We start from the raw sequence: 26,716 nt of genomic DNA, 5'->3' as shown, positions 1-26,716 counted from the left end.
ACACCCCACACTGGGGATCGAGCCCATAACCTGGGCATGTGCCCTGATCGGGTATCGAACCGTGACCCCAAAGTATTATACATGCAATTCATAATGCTTTGAAATGAGTCACTGTACAAGGTTGACGCTCAAACCCTGAGCCACACCGGCCAGGCTCAAGTTGTATATATTTAAATCACAATGTCTTTGATATTGGTTAAATTTTCAATATGGTTTTGGCAAGCTAATGCTTCTGGGAAGGTTTTTAAAAAGCACATCTAATTTCCTCAAAGATCTAAGTGGAAATATAAGTAGGAAATGTCTCAAAACTTTGCAAATTCAATAAGTAAGCTGTACTGAAGAGAAAACAAAAAAGAGGAACTGAAATAAACAGATGACACATTTTTTTCAAATGTCACATTTAATGTTTTCACCACTGTACTCCAAATCTACATTGTACAAAGTGACCAATAAGTGTGCCACGGTAATTGACCAACCTCTGAGATTGTACCTTTCACACCAGTGTCTTCTTGGGCTCTTTTGATACTAAACACGTTTCTCATTCAAGTGAATTGAAATGCTTCAGTTGGGTTGATTCTCAGGAGCCTCATAAAAAAAAGAAACAAAGATATTGCACCATCTTTGTTTAGTAATTCAATGTTTGTTTCTTTCACAGCAAATAATTACTTCATTGAAGTTAAAACTTCCAAACATAACTTATTAATAGTCTTCAAATTCAGCTCAGATCACTCAAGATGAAAATACTCTGCTAAATACAGATAACTTACAATAACTTTAACAGTTAATTGTCCATAACACACACCAAGGTTTTTTCCTAGACCAATTTTAAGACGATCCATTAATATTCCTTGTACAGGTGAAAAATGATCTTCAGTTTTCTTCTCTTTTTATTTTTAATATAAAAGTTGGAAGGGACATTCAAGTTTCAAGTCTCCACATTGAACTTAAAAAAAAAAAATAGTCATCATCAGCATGTGGAGGTAAACAAGCCAAGTTGTATAACTCCAGGAGGTAGAGGCCTTCAATTTGTATTCATATATACATATGCACAGAAGAATTCAGTGTTCCAACAGAAAAAAGAATTTGTCAAAAAGTAATAAGTTATTTACTACTGTGACATTTCAAGACTCCCACAGCTTTGCCTAAGGACACAAACACATTTGACATAATTCCCTATGTGCCTTTTTTTTTTTTGTGGCTTTAAATTTCTTTAAAATTTGTTTTTGACTTTTATTTTTATCTTTTTTTATTGTCCAGTGCAGGAAAAGTCTCACAAAATTTCACAGACCTAAAATGTGCAAGCTAGTTCTCTCTCTATACAGCAATGTTGGAATTCTTTTGAAATTAGCCCAGAAATGAATTATTTACACACATGAAAGATGCATGCTTGGGGGTTCTTTTATGTAAGAAAGAGCAGAAAAACTTCTAATAAAAATAGATTAAATATATATATATATATTTATACTGGGTAAGGAAAACAGAAGTTTAGTCTCTCCTAGTCACAAACTCATTCTTTCTACCCACAACATTGGATTTTAGACAGCACACATCACCGTCACGGCTCTAATGAGAAGCTAATTATAGGGCTTGATCATTAGGTGGCATGCCCCACCCCCCTCCCCCCCGGTGCAGCCACGATCAGCTCACGTGGCTCCATGATTGGTCACAGGCAAGGTTTCTAGATTCTTTCATTTTAGAAAACCCTTAATTTTCAGGAATGGCTCAAATATCAAAATGTATGACTGTCCTGTGTGTGTGTGTGTGTGTGTGTGAACAATCCCACTTCATTAAAAAAAAGAAAAACAAAACAAAAACACAAAACCCCAAACTTCCAAATTTGGTTCAATTCTCATTTGTTCTGAGGTGAGCCATAACAGCTGCACTAAATTCATAAAACATGTGCAACTCTGGGTAAAATATTTTTCTTCTAAAAGCACAACCACTTTACAAGATTAAAAGTCTAGTAACATTTCTAAATATTATTCATATCATACAAGTAGTGGTTGTTAATTTAAAACTTCATTAGTAAAATTACAGTACAAGCATGATTAACCTCCAGAATTGCAAATCCCAGACTCCAGTGGAAAGCTACATTACATCTTCAGTAGTACATTATCTTCCACCGTCACTCCCACACCAGAGGAGATGGGGGCATCTCAGATGGCTGGGCAACAGTGGAACTAGAAAAAAAAGGAGACATGGTGAAAACACTTGTAACACCACAAAGGGCAAAGGGCAATTCACTGTTGCCTGTTTTCTTCTCTGCCTTTAAAAAAAACCTGTAAAGTCCAGTTGTGGATTTTGATTGGCTTCTTTTAACTTCTGTAAATTGCATCTGTTCCAAATTGTTTGCTTAAGGATCTATGTTTAGTGAGGCAATATGGTACAGTGGCTAATACACGGCCTTGGAAACAATGTCATTTACTAGTTGTGTGACACAGAGCAGATTCCTTCATCTTTCCTCTTGGAGAGGGATAATGCTTTTGTTTTTTTTATTGTTAATCCTCACCCGAAGATCATTTAGATGAAGGGAGGGGGAAGAGACACACAGAGAGAAACATCAGCGTGAGAGAGACACATCAATTGGTTACTTCCTGCATTCACCCCAACCAGAGCCGGGGATTGAGCCTGCAACCAAGGTACACACCTTGACCAGAATCAAACCCGGGACCCTTCAGTCTGTGGGCTGAAGCTCTATCCACTGAGCCAAACCAGCTAGGGCAGGGAATGCTATTGTGATGAATAAATGAGATAATGTATGTAAAGTGCTTTCCACAGTGCCTACTTCATAATATAAAGTAAATGATAGTTATTATAAATAGTAATGCTTATAATCAATTAGAAAAATAACCTTAAACGATGCAGAATTATCCATTTGAAAGTAACCTCTCAAAATACAGTGACTTTAAGTGGGAACCGGTTTTTTGTTTTGTTGTTAATCCTCACCCGAGTATTAACATTGATTTTTGGAGAGTGGAAGGGAGGGGAAGAAACAGAGAGAGAAACATCAATGTGAGAGAGACACATTGATTGGTTGCCTCTGGGACACACCCTGAACGGGATTGAGCCTGCAACTGAGGCACATGCCCTTGACCAGAATCAAACCCGTGACCCTTCAGTCCATGGGCCGACGCTCTAACCACTTAGCAACTGGATAGGGCTTTTTTTGTTGTTGTTCTTAATCCTCACCTGAGGATATTTTTTCCCTATTGATTTTTTAAAGGGAGTGAGAGGGAGGGGGAAAAACAGAGAGAGAAACATGTAAGTGAGAGAGACACATCCATCGAAGTGGGGACCTACTTTGAATGAGCCTCATAAGCTTTCTTTATCAAGTATTAACTGAGTAGTAATGGATAATCATTTAGCATTTGTTATCCATTGATTTGTTTTATCAGTTATTTCATATGTCTTTCTAATGTTGCCAACCAGATTATAAACATAATCTAGGGATTGTGTGTAAGCACTTTGCTTCTCTGGGGCCCAGAATAATGAATAACTTGCACCTGGAAAGGTACTGGGTCACTGACTGTTAGGGGGAAAAAACTAAAACAAAGTAATTTTAAACAACAGAGAAGTAAAAATGCAACTTAATTCTTTCTTTCTAACAACATATACATGGAATAATTCTAAACAAAAAAATCTTGACTTTGATTCAATAAATTAAACCAACTTCAATACCATGTTAAGACCAATTAAAACAGAAATGAGGGGAAGGGAAAGAGAATCAGAGAGAAGAGGGAAAAAGAAGAGGGAGAAAGGCAGGTGGGGAAGAAAGGAGATAGAGTGTGGCCTCTCAGATCCAAACCGCCCCCCCTTCTTTGTGCTCCTTTGTGATACGGGAGCCAGATGCGGTTCACATTTCTCCTTGGCCACCTGCTGGATGCTAGCCTTTGTCGACAGAGGGTGCTGGAGAGGCACCGCACGGCCATAGCATTAGGAAGCAGCTGCCCTTCCCGGTTCGGTGTGCCTTTTTATTTTGTTTTACTTCTTTATTTTAATATGAAAGGCCCAGCTGTGGTCTACCCGAACATTCGGACAAGTTGCTCTGCAGCCCAACAGGCCTCTTTGATGGATGAGTTCTGCCCCCACGTTTGGAAAGTTTCTTCACCACCCTCCTGGGTGTGTCTCTGTGGCAGCCATATCACCTCCAAATCTTATTAGCTTTGGGTGAAGGGACATCCTCTAAGGTCTTAATTTCTTCCTTGTTCACTCTTTCCCTAGTTAATGCTTCTGTTATTAAATTTTATGGGTGTGGTTTCTTTCTCATGTCTGGGCCTTGATTGGTACAGTCAGTCAGGGAAAGAGAGACTGAGAAGGCAAGGACAAAGAGAATGAGGCTTCTAGGTTCCAAAGTAGGTTTCTAGCTCTTGAACCAACAAGTCTACTGGACACACCCGCAGTGCATCTATGAAAATAAATGTTCTTGCTGCACTTATTCCGAAGGTGCTGGGGATGGCAGTGGGAACCCCGGTGACCATGTCTAACTCCAGGACAATGGTCACCACACTGTTGCTGCAGGAGATCCCCATGTACATGACCAGGCAGCACAATGGTCATTTGGGGGAAAAACTACCAAAGCAACCACAGTGAATTGGCATCAGTGTAAAAACTAATGCTAACATTTTAATATGCTTTTGACTAAAGCCAAAGTTCATAACAGAAACTTTCTGTTGGACCTTTTATCTATGTTACTGAATCAAAATAAAAACAGAAATATGCTGAATAACAAAATCACAACGGCCTCCTAATACTAACAAGAAAGTTAGAATTACGTTCACATAGTTACCTAATAAAGCTCTTAAAAGCAGCAGACTGAGGGTTGATGCAGAGAGGCACTCTGTTTCCTTTCTGCTGTTCCAGAATGAACTGGTGAATAATTTCTGTGGAGAAAACAAACACACAGGCATGCCAATTTGCAGGTCTGGGAGCGGCGGGTTCTCAGCTAACGCTAGCCAGCGTCAGAACAGCATTTCCTGCTGGTTTAGTTAAATCAGACACACATCATCTGTCAGGCAGACTCCAGCAGAACTTTCCTGAAACCAAATGACAGGTGCTGCGAAACACAGGCAAAACCCCCCAAAGCGCCTCACTCAGGGCGAAAATCCCATCCGTGGGAGGAGTAAAATGGTCTATAAATTTGAGAGTTGACACCACAGGGTTTGGCAATATGAGTGAACTCTTCTAAATTGCTGGTAATTACCATCTTCTTGAAAATCACTTAAAATACCTTGATGATTAGATACAGTTTGGGGCTGGTTTCTTTGGGAACTGCTCTCTCCTCTAAAATGCCCTATAGCAGACACTCAAATCATTCAGAATTTTGGATGTCATAACCCCCCACCCCATCCCAAAAGGAGGTGGTGTCAGGAAATTTTACGAGTCGACTAGGAGAAATTTCCTTCTCTTGTCACCATCCATGGAATGATCCCTCAGTGGATATTTACCTTTTTTAAAACTTTGCATGTTATACATCTAATACGTTCCATTCAATTAATTACACTCAATGAATACATATTAAATATATTGAGTCACACTCATCAAGTAAGTTAGCTTTGAAAACAAGAACAAAATATTTATTCCTCTGCCTGTCCTTCTCCTGGATGTAGTACTAACTGAGCGTTTTTATAACATACATAGCATTCATGGTACATGACTTGAATAGAGTTGTACTCGAGGCTGTAAAATAAACCTGAGATCTCAGCTCTTCCGGGCCACGTAATAAAAAACGTTACTAGTGATCCTGCCAGGCCGAAGGCCAAAAAAGGTACTCACCTTTAACCTGTCGAACAGAACTGAGGTTCTTCTCAAAAGTGTCATCAAATTTGGGGTTGGTGACAGGCTCAAAGTCACTGGTATAAACTCTTCCAGTAGAGGTGGAAAAGCAACATTTACACATACACGTGTGATATCGTAGTCGCCCTTCATCTAGGTAGGGGTGGGCTAAGGCATCCTTAGCGGATATTCTTTTGGACTGAAATCAAATTTAGAGACCAGCACATCAACACTACAGATAAACACGACTGTCCACACAGGGTCTTTCTCAAGGCACAGTAACTGCTTATACTTTATGGTACATCCTGTGTAAAGAGGGATAACTGAAGTCAGGGTGGGTAATGCAGCAGTTGAGGGAGTATGAAGTGACTTTCTGCTAAGATCCCAAAGAATTCCTACCTCAAAATAAATGTATGCAGTGCCCACAATTACAAATATCACAACATTTAAATATGTAATGCTTTGGAGGGGAATTTACATTTTATTTTTATTTTTTTAATAAAATTTTATTGATTTCAGAAAGGAAGGGAGAGGGAGAGAGAGAAAAATCAATGATAAGAGAGAATCATCGATTGTCTGCCTCCTGCACGCCCCTCACTAGGGACCGAGCCTGCAACCCTGGCATGTGCCCTTGACCAGAATCGAACCTGGGACCCTTCAGTCCACAGGTGGACGCTCTATCCACTGAGCCAAACCAGCTAGGGCAGACGTTTACATTTTAAATAGCAGTTATATTTCCTAAACATGTCTCAGCATCTAGAAGAGATGTGATCACAGTGGCAATTTTACAAAGCTGCTTGAAACTTTAATTCTCTCAAAATGCCAAGTCAAAATAGGATATCTGAAGCTGCTGGAATTAGGCAGCAGGTAACAGCCTGAATGCCATGTTTTAATATCCAGCTCACTCTGAATATCAGCAGCCTGTTGTTTCCTGACACTTCAGATCAGAATACATAGTATACTAGTTTCAGGTTGATAAACCATACACTTTTAAACTCATTTCTCCATTAAAAAAAAAGTCCTTCCTTTGAGCTCAGTGGACATATAAGTACTACTGTGTGAGAGAAAGGATTTAAGGACAGGCTCAGGAGCAGAGAATAGAATAAAAACTGACACTGCCCTACTTGCAATATGATCAAGCATTTCACATAACATGATTAACCCCCCGCCCCCCCCAAAAAACAAACACATTTGCACTTAAAGCAAACAACAACAATAAAAAACAAACAAAAAACACCAGATCATCCTGACTGGTTCTGGTCCCCCAGATAATGAAATGTTAACTATTTCCCATAAACCCAGATTCCCCCAAAACATTTTAACCTCTGCTTTTTTGCTGGGCTGATGCTAAAAGGCATGCCATGCCCTTCCAGGAGACGATCATCGCAAATGAAAGCTGCTGTCTCTCCACCACGAGCAGACAAATGTAAACGTGACAACCTTGGCTTTGCTCCTGTTGTTTTGTACTTGGTGACCCAGCTGAACTGATTCACTGGTACTTTTAGCAAGTAAACCTTTTCTCTTTGTAAATTAATCCAGCTATTCCTGGAGGTTGCACTGGAATAAAGGTCCACTGTCAGGCCCGGCTGGCATGGCTCAGTGGTTGAGCATCAACCTATGAACCAGGACGTCGCTGGTTTGATTCCCAGTCAGGGCACATGCCCGGGTTTCAGGCTTAATCCCCAATGTGGAGCGTGCAGGAGGCAGCCAATTAATGATTCTCTCTCATCACTGATGTTTCTCTCTCTCTCCCTTCCTCTCTAAAAGCAATAAAAATATATTAAAAAAAGAAAGTCTACTGTCAGAATCAAAAGAAACTAGCTGGCCGACAGTGCACCTTTCCCGAGACAGGGCCCTTCAACCCGTGTCTCTGGCCAGTCTCACATATGGATTGAGCTCTTCGGCTTCTGCTCACTAAATCTGGTTGTTGGCCAGGTCTATTTCTGTTTCCGATTGAAACGAGTGATTATGTCCACACTGGTGACCGCTATGATTGAATCTGGGTTTTAATTTTACCATCTGACCATTAAGTCACTTCTGTCAGGTGGCAGATGTCAGAAATTGGGTTCCTATGAGCTGCCACCAGTAGCTGGAGTCTGGCTTCCCTATTGGTCTTTTTTTTTTTTTTTAAATAGGTTTTTATTGATTTTAGAGAGAGAGGAAGGGAGAGGGAGAGAAACATCAATCGACTGCTTCCTGTACATGCCTCAACTGGGGATCGCACTCACAACTTGGGTGTGTGTCCTGACCGGGAATGGAACCTGAGACCATTGAGTACATACGACGAAACTCCAACCAACTGAGCAACACTGACCAGGGCTCCTTTTTTCTTATATTTGCCTAAAGGCTCCTGCTACAAACTAAAGATCAGGAATTGAGTATTCCTTAAGAAATATCACAAGGACCTCAGTAAAGGATGCTATCAGATGGTACTCTGACCACTGTCTTCATGGTATGAATTCATGGGTGTAACTGATATCATCCCCATAGACACCACTGCTGAGACTGAACCAGGTAACTGAGCTAGGATTTCCAGGAACGTTTCAGTCCAGGAGCAGACATATGGCAACAGACTGCGTAGCCCAGTGGTTCTCAACCTTGGCTGCACATTAGAATCACCTGGGAATCTTTTTAAAATCCTGATTTCTGGGCCTCATCCTCCGGAAATTCTGTTTCTTTGTTACAAATGTTGTGGCCTCACCCCATAACAAAAAAGATTTTAAAAAGATTCCCAGGTGATTCTAATGTGCATCCAAGGTTGAGAACCACTGGCTTAGCCCAATAGCAACAATAAGTAATTAATTACTACAACTAAATAGGCTAAATAAACTGATTTAATTATGGTTAGTGTTCTATTTTTAATGGATATTTAAAAACCCCTCATTTCTTTCTTTTTAATGTACGGCCAAACCTAAATTCAACAGGTTAAAAACAGAATAAAACATTCTTTAAAAATGATATCTACTTTTAATGTCGATTTTAAATTAATAAAGCATCAGGCCAATTTAAAAATAAGAATTCTGTAAAAAAAACAACAACACATTTATTGGTTGGACTTGTTCTACAAGAAATGATAAAAAATGGTTAAATATTATGCAGTGATCCTTAACTTGCCAAATAAATTCCTTTATTTTTTAATGACTGTGTAGTAATTTACTTAGGTTCAATAAGAATCTGTTCTCTTTACCAGATAAATCTTACCTCCCTCTTATAAAGATAATTAATTGTAAATATGATATCAAAAGTTTCATTTACTGCCCAAGCTGGTTTGGCTCAGTGGATAAAGTGTTGGCCTGTGGACTGAAGGGTCCCAGGTTCGATTCCAGTCAAGGGCACATGCTCAGGTTGCAGGCTCGATCCCCAGTCGGGGCTGTGCAGGAGGCACCTGATAATGATTCTCTCTCATCATTGATGCTTCTATCTCTCTCTCTTCCTTTCTGAAATCAATAAAAAAAATATTAAAAAAAAGTCATTTATTTAGGTGTGACAATCCCACTATTGAGGAATAAGGACTACCTTTCACATAGAACTGAGTCTAACAGGCCTCCCAGGATAATATGTGTGGTATCTGCTCTACAGCTTAGGACCCTCCAGCCTTAAGGTTGTAAAGTCTGTGAGTTCGGGCAGGTCAGGAGCCTTAATAAACATGGGCTCCCTGAGAAAGAGGATACCTTACAGCTATAAGTACTGCAGGGAAAACCTGGTACAGGTGAATCACATGGTTTTTGGTTCCTAATCTAAATAGAACTAATAAAGAACACAAGATATTTCTGACACATAAAAGGAAATTTTAACCTCAGGGCCTTTATAATCTTCTATGGGCAGACAGAAATTACCTCTGAAGCTAGAAGTTAATGTGGCTCTAGTTTTGTTAACCATACAAAGGGTCTTTATGTATTAATCAACATCTCCTGTTAGCTATATAGACTTGCCAAATAAAACAAAATACCAAACTAATGACACTAAATCACTAGCTCACTGAGCAAGTTATGTGGTTGGAATGGTCCTTAATGGCAGGAACTTGACCACAAGGAGGGACTGTGGAATTGAGAACGGCCACTTTGTCCTGCTTCCGTATTACTAAGTACCTCACAAAGTAATAAAGTAAACAAACAAAAGGAAAACTAACAAACAAACAAACACCAAACAAATAAAAATCCACTATGCACCCTGAGATGTAACAAAAGTAACTTGGTCACTGATTGGTTCTGGTCCCCAAATAATAAAACCTTGACTGTTTCTCACAAACCTGGACTCTAACAAAACATTTTTATCCCTAATCTTTGTTATGCTGATGTCTCAAGACAGCTCTGGCCTTTGTGGATTTGATCCTCATGTGAGACAGCTGCTGTTTTCTCATCACAAACAGACTAATGTAAACGTAGAAACTGTTAGTTTTGTGGGCATTCCCCCCTTTAAATACCTGCTGTTTTTTTGTATTTGGTGACTTTCTTGTACTCTTAGCAAGTAAAATTTTCTTTTCTAAATGCTTCCATTTTTGAGTCTTCTTTAACAACAGTTATTGGTACAGATATGAATAATATTCTTTGGATGAATGAATAAATGAAGAGCTAAATTTTGTTCCAAAAGAGTCAAGTCCAAAAATGGCATCTGGCCCTAACCGGTTTGGCTCAGTGGATAAAGCATCGGCCTGCGGACTCAAGGTCCCAGGTTCGGTTCCGGTCAAGGGCATGTACCTTGGTTGCGGGCACATCCCCAGGGGGGCCGTGTGCAGGAGGCGGCTGATCGATGTTTCTCTCTCATCGATGTTTCTAACTCTCTATCCCTCTCCCTTCCTCTCTGTATAAAAAAAAATGGCATCTGGAAAAGCTACCATCCCAACAACTCCTTATACAATATAACGGACAGATTTTTTTCAAACTATGTTAAAATCCTTTTCCTCCTGATTTAAGTTGGTGCCAAACTCCTTTTACAAATTGAGAAAAATAAAGCTGGTACAGTTCTTCATCTCTCTTCCCCCTCAGCTCTTAGGGGTTAATAATCAAACTTCTGTATGATGAGTGAGCATGATACACATGAAACTGAGGACTGAAGTTTATCTTGTGCAAAGTCATTATTTACATTGTCCAGCTCTTGATGTTTTTCTTAGAACACATTTATTTTTAATTCATTACAAAGTATAAAAACAAAAACTACTTACTGGATCAAAGACCAACATCCTGCAAAGGAGATGAACAGCTTCATGTGTAGCCTGACTAGACAGGGTATAAAGTACAGGAAGAGATGGCTGTGAAAAAATAAAGAATTCAAATATGTAAAGGAGTGTAAGTAGATACGCAGTATAGCTCATTTATGGCAAGGTAAGTACCCAGCTCAAAAAATGTGTGCACATCAGTAATAACTCAAAGAGAAGGAGTATTCCCCCATAACTAGTCTCAAAAACAACTATCATTGACTCCCAGTAGCATATTTTATATTGCATGATTACCCATTGGAGGTTAGAGCACAAAGGAGCCTAGGAAAATGAAAGCTAACCCTGTAACCATGGAGCTCCTGTTAGCCTTATACTGTAAATGCTTTAGTATTAGCCTTATACTGTAAATGCTTTAGTATTAGCCTTATACTGTAAATGCTTTAGCAGGAAGAGAAGAACAAACATGCCTAGAAGTGAGAGAAAAAGGATTTAATACCTTGGCCACATGCAAACTTAAGCATGTGAAGTATGTCTTATGGCAACATTACCATAAAGCTGCTAAAACACTAGTCCTAAAGGAGATGTAAAAAGAATTTTCTCAGAACGTATGACATTGTTTGCACTGGGTCCACCTACTATTTTGCCTTTACCACCTGATTTCTCATTCGATAATTGTCTTTTGTAAGTGGCATGCATGTCCTGTTGTCAAGATCTAGCCTTCTTGTATTGATGCAGGGAGCTGGCTTTTAGGACCTGAAAAGCCACAGAGCTTATAAAGCTATTTCACAGCTTGGAGAGCTGGGGACAGAGCATCTCTGCTCTTTGTCACACAAATAACATTAAAAGGTCTTGTCGGATCTCAATCACAGCTTCAGAGTCTTGTTACAAGACTTCCATATCTATCTCCTTCCAACAAAGCCACACAGGAAAATCCAACAAGAACAAGACACCCTGGAACCATCAGGAGGTAATTATTCAACTTACAGAAGTTTTCTTCAGGATCAAGGAGTCATAGCAATAAGATGAGATGGGTATACTAGTAAGATGAGATTGGGATTCTAGTTCACTGACAAATTAGATAAATCAACATGTCTGAATCTCAGTATTCTTAAGTATTAAACGAGAAGGTTGGACTAAAGGATCTCTTCAGTTTACTTTCGTGTGAGACTCGACAGGACTACCACAGATAACAAGTATTAAGTACACAGAACCTAGAGATAGTTGATATTCACATATTTGCAGACCAATTTATTATCCCTTGGTGCATTTCCATGTTTGCAGGTAGATAAGTATTTTTTGTTAAAAATTATGTAGGTCTATGTAGCTCTGAAATTATTTGTATTCGTCAAGATAAGGGGGGTAGTGTGGAGAGTGTTCAGGAAGAGCTTTAACTTACAACTTAATTTATATGTATTTTTCCCTAATAATTTTTTTATTGTGTGAAATTAAGTAAATTGATATCCTTAAAAGGTGTGGATTCTTGGTTTTGACAGTGAATAGCTGTCCTCTTCTTCACTGGCTTGTGCGAGTTGGCAGCCAGATTCCAGCCAATTCTTACTGACTCTGCTATCTCACCATGAGCAACTCTTTCCTCTCCACTCCCCAAGTGCATATGCACCTCATGCTAGTTTTGTGGAGGAGGTATGTCATAGCTCAGGGAAGGGAATACTGGGTTCTAATTCTAACTCTGCTATCACTAGAGGTGGGTTAAGTCACTGGACCTTGGCTTTCTCATCTATTAGACTGCACCAGCACAGACCTGCCTACCTACCAACATCATTGCTAATCATCTCACGTTCACCAAATCCCAGGTCCTGGGCTAGGTGTTAGGGCAACTAAGATGAATAATATCTCTCTGGTGGGCAAGGAAAACATAACCAATTAGTTCCAGAAGCCACTGAATGGAGGATAGAGAAGAAATTAGAAGGCAAAATTTATAAGACTTGAGGATGCCTGGATATGAGACGGGGAGTTTATGAACAGCCAATGAGAAGATGTTAAGTTTACCTGAAATTTAAACAACCCTCACACCCCAAATTGTACCTTTCTTCATAAAACTACATCCCAACAAATACACTAAAATAAGGCTAAGTTTAATTTTAGCCTAGAACAGTCATATTATGCTGTCTTCTACTTTTCTGGGTTTATATGCATGTTGAAAAGAGGAATAGAGCCCGGCCAGCGTGGTTCAGTGGTTGAGTGTCGACCTATGAACCAGGAGGTCATGGTTCGATTCCCGGCCAGGTCACATGCCTAGGTTGTGGACTCGATCCCTAGTGTGTGGCATGCAGGACACAGCCGATCAATGGTTCTCTCTCATCATTGATGTTTCTTTCTCTCTCTCTCCCTTCCTGAAGTCAATAAAATATATTAAAAAAAAAAAAAAGACAGATCCACTCTGATCACTAAAAAAAGAGGCACAGAGAGAAAGAACAGTCAGTTCAGTCATTCCAATACTTCTCCAGTAAGAAAAACACTAATAATTTAGCTCTCAGCACTGGCTCCACAGAAAAAATATAATGTTAGAGATGCTCCATTTTTTTCCCTTAAAGAATGTTTTTATTGATTTTAGAGAGAGAGGAAGGGAGGAGGAAAGAGAGAAAAACATCGATGTGAGAAACATTGATCAGTTGCCTTCTTTATGCACCCCAATCAGGGATTGAACCTGCAACCTGGGCATGTGCCCTGACCAGGAATCGAACCAGTCACCTTGCTCAACCAATTGAGCCACACCAGCAGGGTGAGATGCTGCATTTCTAATTCAATTTCCCTCCCTCCAGTTCACCAGCCATTATGGTTGAAACCAATTTGGCCCATGTTATAGAACCAGAACAAGTTTGTATTTCTCATCAAGTACTGGAATTACTTGAATAAGAGAAAAAATAGAATGCTTAAAAATATACCCTAAATATCTCATTGGGAAAAAAGTTTCTGCTAATTCCCCTAACATTTATACTGATCACTTTCCTCCCCCTTTAAAATATACCAGTCCATTTTCTGTTTGTTTTGCAAGTTTATAAGTCACTTAGCAATGCAGGAGTGAGTGGGTGCCAGCGAGTGGGGACAGGAAGGGTTATAAAAAGTGCTCTATTACTGACTGTGATTAATTGTCAGTGAAATGAAGCAAGGATGAGCTTCTGGAACTGGGTGAGAGGCCCTAAATGGATATACCACAGTCATCATGAGCCAACTGCAGCGAGCTGGTCCCCGGAGTCAAGTCAGCATGGCTGTGAGTCTGTTAGATGTCTCTGTTAGTTTTCACCTGGCCGCAAAGAAGCTGTTATCGTCTGTCAGCAATGTTAACTGAGGATGCACAATGTGAAGTGCATGGCAGTAAGCACTTGGGGGTTATATAAAAGAAACTCCCACCTGAAAAATAGTAAGTTTGAACTGAATGAACTCTCTAACATACTCTGATTCTATCAAATGTAAGATAAGACAGGATTATTTTAACTTCAGTGAAAATATATCTACGTCTGACACAATTAGCTGGGAACAATCTGAGGAAAAATGAAAATCTTATTAGAGACGAACAAAAGGACTAAATTAGACTTTTCAATTCTACCCACAGGTCAGTGCCTCAACAACTATCTACCTTAATAGATACTGATGTAGGCCGTGGCAGCTAAGATTCTCTTCATCTAAGATTCTAAGCTGTATAAAAGTAACAATAAATAAAAAACACTGTACAGCCCTACTGGTCTGGCTCAGTGGATAGTGGGGCGGCTTGGGACTGAAGGGTCCCGGGTTCGGTTTCGGTCAAGGGCACAAACCTCAGTTCCAGGCTCGATCCCCAGTAGGGGGCGTGCATGAGGCAGCCGATCAATGATTCTCTCATCATTGATATTTCTATCTCCCTCTCCCTTCCTCTCTGAAATCAATTTAAAAAAATGTATTTAAAAAACAAAAACAAAACACACAACACTGTGCAGTGTTTTTGTCTACTCAGCATTCCCTGACCTTCAGGGAACCATTCTTTTCTCACTCAAGTGGTTTGACTGGCCTGGATTTCAATCTCCCAACTCCAAGATGGCACGTGACCCAAGCCTGGACAATCAAATGACATATTTCCCTGAGCATCATGACTGGCTCCAGGATGGGCACATGGTCTAAAAAATAAAAAATGCAAGGGACATGGAATGGCTAATCCAACACATACCCCAATCCTCTTCTCCCTTATTTACCTTCATTTTATGAGAGAGAAAATTCTCATTTTTTAAGCCTGTCTTGCATCTGGGAGGGCACATATCACACAGTTCTGGAAAATGACATATAAGCAAAAGTTCGTTAGGCAGGCCTCTTGGAAACTTTGCTTTCCTGACAAAAGGGACAGAGACTGCTAGTGCCCCCTCTTTCCTTTTTATTGTTTTAAAAGAGGATATGGCCGTAACCAGTTTGGCTCAGTGGATAGAGCGTCGGCCTGCGGACTGAAGGGTCCCAGGTTCGATTCCGGTCAAGGGCATGTGCCTTGGTTGCGGGCACATCCCCAGTAGGGGGTGTGCAGGAGGCAGCTGATCGATGTTTCTCTCTCATCGATGTTTCTAACTCTCTATCCCTCTTCCTTCCTCTCTGTAAAAAAATCAATAAAATATATTAAAAAAAAAAGAGGATATGATTTCTGGATACGCTACAGCTATTTTGTGACTCTGAGGCGATAAGTGAGAGAGTACGAAGTCAACATTCTAAAGATGGCAGAGAAGAAAGAAAGAAAAAAACTAGATCCTTGATGACATAATTGAGCTGCTATATCAGTTTTAGACTGTCTACTTCTGGACTTGAGGAAAAAAATGAACTATTTCTTTGAACCACTGTAAACAAGATTTTCTATTACTTATAACCAAACACATTCCTAACTAAATCAGAGAATTTCCAAATATTATTTCTGGATCTATTTGGGGAAGCTCTTTCCCAAATGACTGATATGCCAGTAGAACATAGGCTGGGACTACTGGGTCCATTTTTACAAACATATGAGGGTAAGATTGTCTGAAAATGAAGCCAACACACAGAAAAACAGAGAAGAAAAGAGAGTCAGATTCCTGGTATGGAACATCACTTGACTATCTGAATCCAGCAGGGCCTGAAGTCAGCTTTAGCCCAAGACTTTTCAGTTATATGAGCCAGTAAGTTCCGTTTATTGCTTAAGCCGGTTTTAACTGAGTTTCACTGGAAAGAGTCCTGACTGTTACACAACATGGAAATATACATATTAATCAATCAACACAAGTAAATGAACTTGAGGCAGTAATTTGTGACTTTAAAAAGATAATTAGGTTCTCCTGTATATATTTTTCAAAAAGTCCCAATGAACAATAGTACATATTTGTGTTTGTACAAATATATGTAAATAAACGCACAGAAAAATATGTCTGGAAAGCTATTTTCAAATTAATCCAAAGGAGACTGGGATGGTGTGGGGGGTAGCTAAGGATGACTAACTCTCTGTAAAATTTTTATTTTACATGTACTCACATATTACTTGCATATAAACAAGTGAGATTTTAAAAGTATTTTTTTTTAAAATATATTTTATTGATTTTTTTACAGAGAGGAAGGGAGAGAGATAGAGAGTTAGAAACATCGATGAGAGAGAAACATCGGTCAGCTGCCTCCTGCACATCTCCTAATGGGGATGTGCCCGCAACCCAAGTACATGCCCTTAACCGGAATCGAACCTGGGACCTTTCAGTCCGCAGGCCGACGCTCTATCCACTGAGCCAAACCGGTTTCGGCAACAAGTGAGATTTTAAAAGAATCTGCTGTGAAGATATATGTGCCAGGCCGTGACTGGCTAAGAACATAGGTTTTAAAATTAGAGGAATCTGCCCTGGCTGGTTTGGCTCAATGGATAGAGTGTCGGCCTGTGGACTGAGGGATCCCGGGTTCGATTCCGGCCAAGGGCATATGCCTGGGTTGCGGGCTCGATCCTCAGTGGAGAGTGTGCAGGAGGCAGCCAATCGATGATTCTCTCTCATCACTGATGTTTCTCTCTCCCCTGCTCCTTTCTTCTCTAAAATCGATAAAATATATTAAAAAATAAAAAAATAAAAATAAAATTAGAGGAATCTATTTTTGAGATTTGATTTATGAACTTAAGCATATTATTTAACCTCTATAATCCTCCATTTCCCATCTGCAAAAAGGAATAATAAATGTCACATTATAGTGTTTTGAGGACTTAAGGTATTAATTAAGGTGAACATCTTTGCATTCCTGGGATAAGCTCCATGTGATCATATTATTTAAAAAAAAATCATAAGCTATTATTTCCTAGTTGATCTTTATACTATCAAAACTTTAATTTTTAATATATATTAAGTGTTTAGAATGCCAGACACTATTATATGTTCTCCTTGCATCCACTATTTCTTTATCATTATAACAATTTAATGAGGTAGGAACCATTTTTGTTCACATTTTACAGATGAATGAACCGAGGCACATGAAGGTTAAGTAATTTGCCTAATGTCACAAAGTGAGTTACTGGTAGAGTCGGGAGTCATACACAGTCTGTCTGAAAACTGTAGTGTACAACTCCTGGGACATCATTCAACATCCTGTGTGATGTGGTAAGCCTGACACTGACATCACAGCCTGCACTCCTAGTCACTACAGTCTAGAGAAACAAACAGAGCACTGAGATATGCACAATGCCCTTTGCAGAATCATCATGATGTACAGAAGCACAGAAGCTATATTGCATATATTGGATTGGGGACCAAATTAATTAAAAAAAAAAATCCAAGTAGCTACATAACAAATTTATTTGTGTGTGGGTGTGTCTGTGTCTTCCAATGTCAGCTCTAAATAGCTATAACATGAATGGAGATACCTTCAAGCAGCTGCTATTGGGCTAACAATAGGCATATAAGACATGCATCATGGTGTAAGGGAAGGAGTAGGGAATGGGAAGGGAAGGGGGAGAATTTGACTAATGGCTTAACTAGAGAGCTTCAAGGGTTGGTTAACTTCTCTTGAGAGCAGCGGTAATATAAAGATCAACTAGGAAATGTAGATAAACTGAATTTCCATACTGGGGGAAAAATGGTACCAAGTACTATGCTAAGTTAATTTACATTCAATTATATATATGGTAGGTATAACTTACTCTATTCAAATCTACCTGTGTTAATGTTCAAAGATCATGAACACTTGCCTAAAGAGGCCCTTTCCAGCACTGGTTAAAAGTCCTCTAAAGATCTGTGAAAAGCATATCTAATTTTTGAGCAGAAATGGTCTCCAGAAATGGTCTCCTAATTAGTTTTTACTCCACCAGTCTTCTCTTCAAAATGAAAATATTTTCATCTCAAGACTAGCCAGAGCCATCCCAACTTTTACCATGGTGCTCTTTAAGGCCATCACTAAAACTTAGTGATAAGCAAAATGTCAAACTCTAAGAGGCATTACTGTTATGAAGCCAATTCATGTAAAAATGTATAAGAATTCTGCTAAACATCTTAACCCATTTAACTAGTTAAGTTACATTTTCCTTTCTCCCACCCTTTGTTTTAAATAATAATGACATTTACTATTTTTTATTTAATTTAAAGTTCCAGGTTTTTACAACTAACAGATTTTTAAAATCAGTAGTACAAAAAGGACTCATTTGTCAGGAATTCTCAAAGGAGTGCAAAGTGACTTTTGGTGCAGTAAGTTACATTTTCGAGCTGTTGCAGGTAGCAGGCAGGAAACTCCTTAGGAAGTCTGGCTCTCTTGGTTGCTGTTTAGTAACTCTTTGACATACAGGATGAATTAACCGGCAACCACTAGCAATAGTTAAAATCTGACCTAAAGAGGTCAGTAAAACAGGAAAATTATTTTGCTATTTCCAAGGACACATTTACCATGAGGTATTGATACAATAGTTTAATATTCCTGATATTGGCCAATATATAAAACATAATAGATCTTTTTAGTTTTCTATTAACATGGAACCTTCCTGTAGGTTAAGACTTACTGTCCTCTTCTAAAGAAATTAGGGCCTCAAATTATGTTATAGTTTATTTAGAGAATTACAGAGGTAGGAGAAGTGAGCCAGCTGGGCTGTGTAGGCTCAGAAACAGGGCTTCAGAGGCAAAAGAAGGGCACTTGAAGCTTAGGAGAGGGAGAGGGAAAGGTAATGCACCTGGGGGAAGGAACAGGGGAGGGGGAAGGAGCAGGTGTGCTCTTGTGCTCCCAGAGGGACAGGTGAGGGAGAACGCACCAGCCAGGGGCTATTTAAAATACCAGCATCTACAACCCTATTTACTGGTTCGGGCTGGTTTTAGGACGTAACACACTTTACTCATTGTCTTTGTGCCTGTGCAAATGGATGCTCTGGAGTCACACTAGACCAGCCGTGGGCAAACTACGGCCCGCAGGCCAGATCCGGCCAGTTTGAAATGAATAAAACTAAAAAAAAAAAGACCGTACCCTTTTATGTAATGATGTTTACTTTGAATTTATATTAGTTCACACAAACACTCCATCCATGCTTTTGTTCCGGCCCTCCGGTCCAGTTTAAGAACCCATTGTGGCCCTCAAGTCAAAAAGTTTGCCCACCCCTGCACTAGACCCACAGAGAGGGAACTGAAGGAAAAGGTAAGGCCTTGACCAAAGGTCTGGCTAATTTGAGAGAAGGGAGTGTCAAACTCGGTCTGTCATTTGGTCACTTAGATCAATCAGATCTTCCAAATGCTCAATTTAAAAGAAACCAAGGCAAAGCCCAGGAAAATTAGTTGCTGAGTCTTCCTGTTTAAGCCTTCTCTCTTCTGTTTCAGTTTGTTGTTCCTAGGAAAAGTATTCCATTTATTCACTCTTCATGTCATTAAGCTGTTTGTCCAAAGAAGATTAGGAAAAATGCTTCTAAAAAATGCTTCTAAATCAATAGGATGGAGATAAAAAAACATCTAGTCTTTCTCAGCAAGGACTTGGCTGGGTGCAAGTAATATCAATCAGTGTAAATCTGGCACTCTCTCTTCATACTTCGTTTCTAACAACACTCGCATCTGCTTGTGTGTCAGTGGCAAGAGTGCAATAGAAACAGCTTCACATTCACAGCTGCATTAAGAGATACTAGGTATTTTGGTTCAGTATTTGGAAAGGACATCCTGATATATATGTATTAGGTTATGGCACTGAGGTTAAAGATCCACCTCTAGGGACTTTTATCAGACACATCAAAAGACCAAAACACAAAAATACCAGGGGTCATTTATTAGCAAGGGCACTACAAAAATATTTCCTTTCTCCTACAGCATTAGGAATTACTGTATTTTATTGGATCTAACATTTTCTTTCTTACAGACAAATGACATACAGGATAAATAAAACTTACAAGTGATATGGTGGTTTTAAAAATTGATTTTAGAGAGAGAAAGGGAGAGGAGGAGAGAGAAAAACTGATGTGACTGGAACACTGATCAGCTGCCTCCTGCATGCCCCCTACCGGAGATCTAGCCTGAAACCTGAGGATGTGCCCTGACCTGGAATTGAACCACTAAACTTTCAGTGCATGGTATGACGCCTAACCAACTGAACCACACCGGGCAGGGCTACACGTAATGTTTTTGTTTAAAAATTCTCACTTCTGCCCTGACTGGTTTGGCTCAGTGGCTAGAGAACATCAGCCTGTGGACCAAAATGTCCCGATTTCGATTCCCAGCCAAGGGCATGTACCTCAGTTATAGGTTCGGTTCCACCCTGGCTCTTCTTGGGGCATGTGTGGGAGGCAACCTATTGATGTCAATGTTTCTCTCTCTTGCACTCTCCCCCTCCTCTCCCTCCTGACTCCTCTCTCTAAAAAAGTCAATGGAAAAAAATATCCATTAAAAAAAAAAAATCTCACTTCATTATTCTGTTGGGAGGAAAATCCTGCCCAAAGAGAGGGTTACCCAATACAGATCCCTTCCTTCTCCTTTTACCTGTTTATGAGGACCCCTGAGTATGTGTGCCTTAGCGCCTTCACAAGCCGTCCTCATTGCTTCCAGTGATGGTGTGCCCAAGAGATCCGTGATCAAATCCAACTACAAGGAAACATGAAATACATGGATAGTAAGCTCACGAAAACAACTTTTTATTAGTGATGAGGAGGAAATTTTGGGGAAATAAACCTAAGACAAATTCCAGATTAACTAATAGGAGCTCCTATTTTCACTTTTTGGACTATTAAAAAAAACCCCAGAAAAATGTTTATTAGGGACCTATATGATAGGTTTATAGAAAACATGTTTTGGCAAACATAGCCTTCTGCAGTTATAGTAATTTAGGAGTCTGCTTCTACCTGCCCTGTCTTGATACCACAGCAGTTATGATCCTTGCACAGGTGAACTGCTCTTTGGCTGATGGCTAATGACTATTATTTTCAAACGTTAATGAATAGATTCTGATGTTTCACATGGACTCAGGCTTATCAAGGAGCTAATCCACAGATCAGGCAGCTGAGATTTAGTAAATACTTAGAACATTCACACCTGAAATTAAAGCTAAGCCATCAATGTTTGAGCCAGTTACACACCCCTTTATATTCTTATTATGCTAGAAATCTCTTACACTGACAGGAAACTGTGGTACTTAGAATCTAACTATGACGTGGAATAAGGCCTCATTTAGTTAACTGGGCACAATAAAAGAGACCAATAAAAACTGTCTTCTCACAAACAAGCCTTTGTACGTACCAAAGCATTTTCATAATTTTCTGTAGTGCTACAACTGTTCTAATTTCACAGCCTAACTAGCAATAACATTTCATTCGAATTCCTTCAAAATGGAAAGCACTATTTCCTTCTGCACTTATCTGAACCATGGGGTACCATCAGTATCACTGCCCTCCAGGATAACGGAGACATCTGCGTAGCTTGTTTTCCACACAAGTAAAGATCTCTATGCAAAGCTTTTTGGGAAAAGTGTGTTGGTGGTACTTTTGGACCTTAGACAACTACCCTTAAAGGCAGAAGGAAATGACTGGCTCATGAAAACAAATGGATCCATTCAGAAAATTGTCTAAAATGGGTCAGATCCATGGATGAGACACATTTTTATGAAGTCTGCTGGTATTACAAAACCTAGGCTAGTTATTTCTCAAAAAATGCAAAGAAAATGCTACAGAAAATAACTACTTCCATTTAGAAATTAGACTCTTTTCTCACTTTAGGCCTGAATATTTCACTCTAAAATACACTGATGATAGATAGATGTGAGTTCTCCTTCAGTGGCTATGTCACACTGGCAAACTCAAGACCTATGTATTTCCCTAGAAAATGAGATAATCTGCATCCCATCCCAGTTGCTTCACACTTTCCTTTAAATATTCTTTTTTTAAAAAAATATATTTTATTGATTTTTTACAGAGAGGAAGGGAGAGGGATAGAGAGTTAGAAACATCGATGAGAGAGAAACATCGACCAGCTGCCTCCTGCACACCCCCTACTGGGGATGTGCCCGCAACCAAGGTACATGCCCTTGACCGGAATCGAACCTGGGACCTTTCAGTCCGCAGGCCGATGCTCTATCCACTGAGCCAAACCGGTTAGGGCCCTTTAAATATTCTTTTCAGAAGCAACCCACGACCTGGCAAGATCCTTGTTTAACATATTACTTAAGCTTTTCTGTATGGCAGCTCCTCATGTCCAAATATAATGGTAGTCTTACAGGGAAGTCTATTAAACTCTATTTTCCAAAAATATTGAATGGATACTGTCAATAGTACCCAACATTAAATTAGATATAAGTTTTTTGTTACTAGGATCAATTTTTAAGATGTAAACCTTAAAAAATGGACTTTGAATACGTAGCAGAGAAATAAATTTAAATGTTGATCATAGCGTATGTAGTTTCTAATGTATCAGTTAACAACTCTTTGTAGAAAGAGAATTTAAAAAAAGATTCCATTTTTGGTCAAGTACATGAATTATTTACAAAGATACACAGTAGTCAGGGTAATCAATCAAATTTTAACACACCCTTGCTCAAAATCTTCCCATCGTTTCCCATCACACTTTGCATAGAATAAAAATCCAAAGCCTCATCAGGTTGCCACGGCCAGGCTCCTTCTCTCTCTGACCTCAGCTCCTACGTGCTCTTCGTTGAGCATGCCTCTCACATGCCACACCTGCTCCTGCCTCAGAAGCTTTATTATGCTGGTGTCCCTTTTCCTGGAACACTCTTTCCCAGGACCTTGCTCCTCATTTCACTTGGGTGACTCCTCAATGTAATTCCCTCAGAGAATTCTTTAGTACTGCTCTGCTCCATCGGCATTTTCTATCTCGACCTGGTTTAATTTTTTGTCAGTCCTCACCTGAGGATATTTTCCCATTGATTTTATTTTTATTTATATATATATATTTTATTGATTTCAGAGAGGAAGGGAGAGGGTGAGAGAGATGGAAACATCAATGATGAGAGAGAACCACTGACTGGCTGCCTCCTGCACGCCCTCCACTGGGGATCGAGCCCGCAACCCAGGCATGTGCCCTTGACCAGAATCGAACCCAGGACCTTTTAGTCCACAGGCCGACGCTCTATCCACTGAGCCAAATCGGCCATGCTCCATTGATCTTTTAGAGAGAGTGTAGGAGAGAGAGAAAGACAGAGAGAAACATGGATTTGAGAGAAACACATCGATTGGTTGCCTCCTGCACACACCTGATCAGGGCCAGGGCCGAGGAGCGAGGAGGAGCCTGCAACCAAGGTATATGCCCTTGACCAGAATCGAACCTGGGACCCTTTGGTCCGCAGGCCAATGCTATCCACTGAGCCAAACCGGCTAGGGCTGGTTTAATTTTTCTTCATAGAATTTATCATTACTTGGGATTATATTTATTTGTATACTTATTTAATTTCTGTATCATGTGAAAGTTTCACAAAGGCAGGAACTGTCTTATTTACTGCTACAATCCTAGCATCCTGGCATACCACCACCATTATATTTCTTGAGGGCTTACTGTATGCCAGGCCTTATTTTCAGCTTTACTATTTCATTTAATCTGTATAACGATCCTCAGAACAGTTTAACCTGGCCAATATTTAATAGATAGATAGGTGACAGAGCTAATATCTGAACCCACCGATTTGATTCCACAGCCTAAGCTCATCATTGTTACATTATTCTCAAGCAAATAATACTGTTAAAATTTATGAATAAAAAATAATTAGAAATTATCCCAAGAAAATATGTGTAGTAATGAATTAGCTATAAAGGCAGACAATGAAAGCATTATGGTGTCCCAAAGCTACATTTTAATCAGCTCCTGATGTTCTCTGCCATATAGAAATATTTTAGCCCAATAATAAAGGTTAGAAATGTGTCTAAATGTTTAGATTTAAAGAAACCAGCACTCAAAATTTATGTTCTAAGCATAAAGTCTAAGTACATTAAGCCACCAAATACATTTTCAAGTCAGACCTAGTCAGCCAAAAAGAACAGAGGCCCTCCGACAACTGAAGATTATACCTGTGCAAATTGTTATACAGGCTGCTGCTATGCACCAGTGCATGCAATAAAGTGAACCCTCCCTCTAATAGGCCCGTAAGTTATAAAATGAGTCTCTCTGTAATCTGCAACTTCCTAACTTTCTGAATTGTGAGTGAACCTGAATTTGCTAAAAGCAATTTAGACAGTACAATGAACAAGCCCAAAGACATATATGCAAGATAGTTTTTCCTTTAAGTCTGTTAATAGAATTGGAAGTTTCTAAAGCCTAAAATATCATACCTGCTGAATGGGACTCTGTGCCTGAAACAGTATTCTTCGTCCTAGTAGTTCTGCAAAGATACACCCGACAGACCAGATGTCAATAGCATTGCTGTAATGACGGCTGCCCATCAGGATTTCTGGAGCCCGATAATACTGAGTAACAACTTCCTGAGTCATATGACGAGATTCATCTAATTCTTCCACTCTGGCCAATCCAAAATCACAAATCTAAATAGAAAAGATTTTCAAAATATTGTCAAACAGACAAATGGTAAAGTGCAACAAAACAACAAAAAACCAAAATCCTGATAGATCTTTGAACTTTCAAAAGTTTTCAATGATATAGGTAGAGAATATATGTGTCAATATATAATTTGACCTTACCCTGTATTTGGAAAAGAGGGAAAATTCTCAAACTTCCATATTTTTATATAAAATGATGTCTCTTAAAAATATGCTTCTCACCTTTAATGTTTTCAATTGATAGCAACCAAAACAAAAAACAGCTGAGTGTGTTTTTCTAGGTTTAATATAGAAACTAAGTTGCTATCTATTTTCAAGGCTGGCTTATCAAGAAAGATATTATTTTAAAAAAGTATAACCTGAAGACTTCCTGAGCTATGTTCACTATCTTTATGGAAATATATATAGTAAAATTTCTTTAAAGCTATAGGTTTCCAATTGAATCCTGCTAAATATAGTTCGCAGGAGGTATCTCAGGAGTTCCATAACCACTGTACCTAAACTTCACGTGTATCTTTATTTAAAAGACTAATTCACACTCAGATGTGTAAAAATGTCAAAATGTAGTAAACTGTGTAATACCAGTGCTACTAGATTCATTTGTTTCTTCATGCCATAAATATTTAATTGAGTGCCTGTATGTTTTAGGCAGTATGCTAGAACCTGGAGACACAACATTAAATGAGAAAGACTGGTTAATAAATATGTAGACCTAAAGATAAATCTTTTTTTTGTTTTTCTTTTTTAACTAAAAAGAGATTGCAAGGTGAGCTGTTAGTAAACAGTTGCAGTGCCGGCAACTTCTGCTTACTTTTAGAAATGAAGATTTTCTTGATACCGGGCAACCAAAACAACCACTGGGAGCATTGAAGATAAGAGAGAAACGGCCATCTAAGCGCCAGTGTTCTCACTGATTAACTTTATGAGTCAATATTACAAATGACAAAATAACACTTTTTGTCTGTTTTCTACATTGAGGTCCTTGCATATGATTTTATTTGAAAAAATAAAATACCACTACTTCAAAGGAAACAAATTTTACACCTAATTTTTGACAATCCTCTCTTTCTGTCTTCAATTTATTATGTCTGGTCCCATCAAATGAATTTGTGTTTGTATATGGGGATATTCAAATACTACCACAGGCTAGTGACACTAATTTTTAAAACTCTATTACTTGGCCATGAATTTTTAGCATATTTTCAGAAGCAAAACAAAAAACGTATCTCCATTTTCCTATATCTTTCTTGTATTTATATTTAAAAAACAAACACCCCACCCACCCACCCACCCAAAACTGTTTTCTGTTATAAAGCAAGTCTTTTGTTAAAAACATCAGTCTGGAGCCCTAGCCAGTGTGGCTCAGTTGGTTGGGTGTTGTCCTGTGCACTGAGAGGTGGCCAGTTCGATTCCTGGTCAGGGCACATGTCTGGGTTTCAGACTCGCTCCCCAGTAGAGGGTGTGCAAGAGGCAGTCAATCAAAGTTTTGCTCTCACGTTTCACTCTCACATCGTTCTCTCTCTTTTCTTCCTCTCCCTTCCTCTCTCTCTAAAAATCAATAAAAAAAACCTTTTAAAAAATAAAAGAAATATTTTACCATAATATTATTGATGAATTTGTACATTGGAGAAGAGAGAGCCTGCATTCTACTCTGGCTTTTAAAAGTAGGCCACTGAGACAAGTCAAGGGAGCAGAGAAAAATTTTAATTTGTGTTGTTTATTCATAAGTGACATTTTCCTTTAGTTACTTATTCATGTAGCCAGAGGTTACAACACCATAACAATTTAGAAAATGAACCTCAAGCAGTTAATGGCATCAAGCATGACAGACTCAACACAAAATGCTTTGTGAAGTTCTCCCAACAGAAACTGAA

The 26,716-nt window shown here is 39.2% G+C and overlaps 1 protein-coding gene across 3 annotated transcripts in view; it reads right to left on the bottom strand.

Annotated features, from left to right (window-relative positions):
* Positions 1-381: 381 nt before the first annotated feature.
* Positions 382-26,716, bottom strand: part of NLK (nemo like kinase) — a 128,442-nt gene continuing 102,107 nt past the window's right edge. Inside the window, exons 6-12 of one of the 3 annotated variants that reach the window (XR_001349561.2) lie at positions 24,618-24,827; positions 20,830-20,931; positions 10,934-11,020; positions 5,773-5,971; positions 4,787-4,880; positions 2,054-2,180; positions 382-943 (exon numbers count right to left, since the gene is read on the bottom strand). Coding sequence is in view for 1 of the 3 variants with exons in the window: in XM_006095505.3 (XP_006095567.1) it covers positions 2,126-2,180; positions 4,787-4,880; positions 5,773-5,971; positions 10,934-11,020; positions 20,830-20,931; positions 24,618-24,827 (747 nt within the window). In the remaining 2 variants the exon portion in view is untranslated. Of the gene's footprint in view, positions 2,181-4,786; positions 4,881-5,772; positions 5,972-10,933; positions 11,021-20,829; positions 20,932-24,617; positions 24,828-26,716 lie in introns of all 3 variants that reach the window. The other 2 variants (XR_330245.3, XM_006095505.3) reach the window with 2 other exon arrangements.

This window comes from Myotis lucifugus, unplaced genomic scaffold, assembly GCF_000147115.1.
Source record: "Myotis lucifugus unplaced genomic scaffold, Myoluc2.0 scaffold_157, whole genome shotgun sequence".
Taxonomy (NCBI): domain Eukaryota; kingdom Metazoa; phylum Chordata; class Mammalia; order Chiroptera; family Vespertilionidae; genus Myotis; species Myotis lucifugus.
The sequence above is the reverse complement of the archived record's forward strand: the minus strand, read 5'-3'. Positions and strand labels throughout refer to the sequence as shown.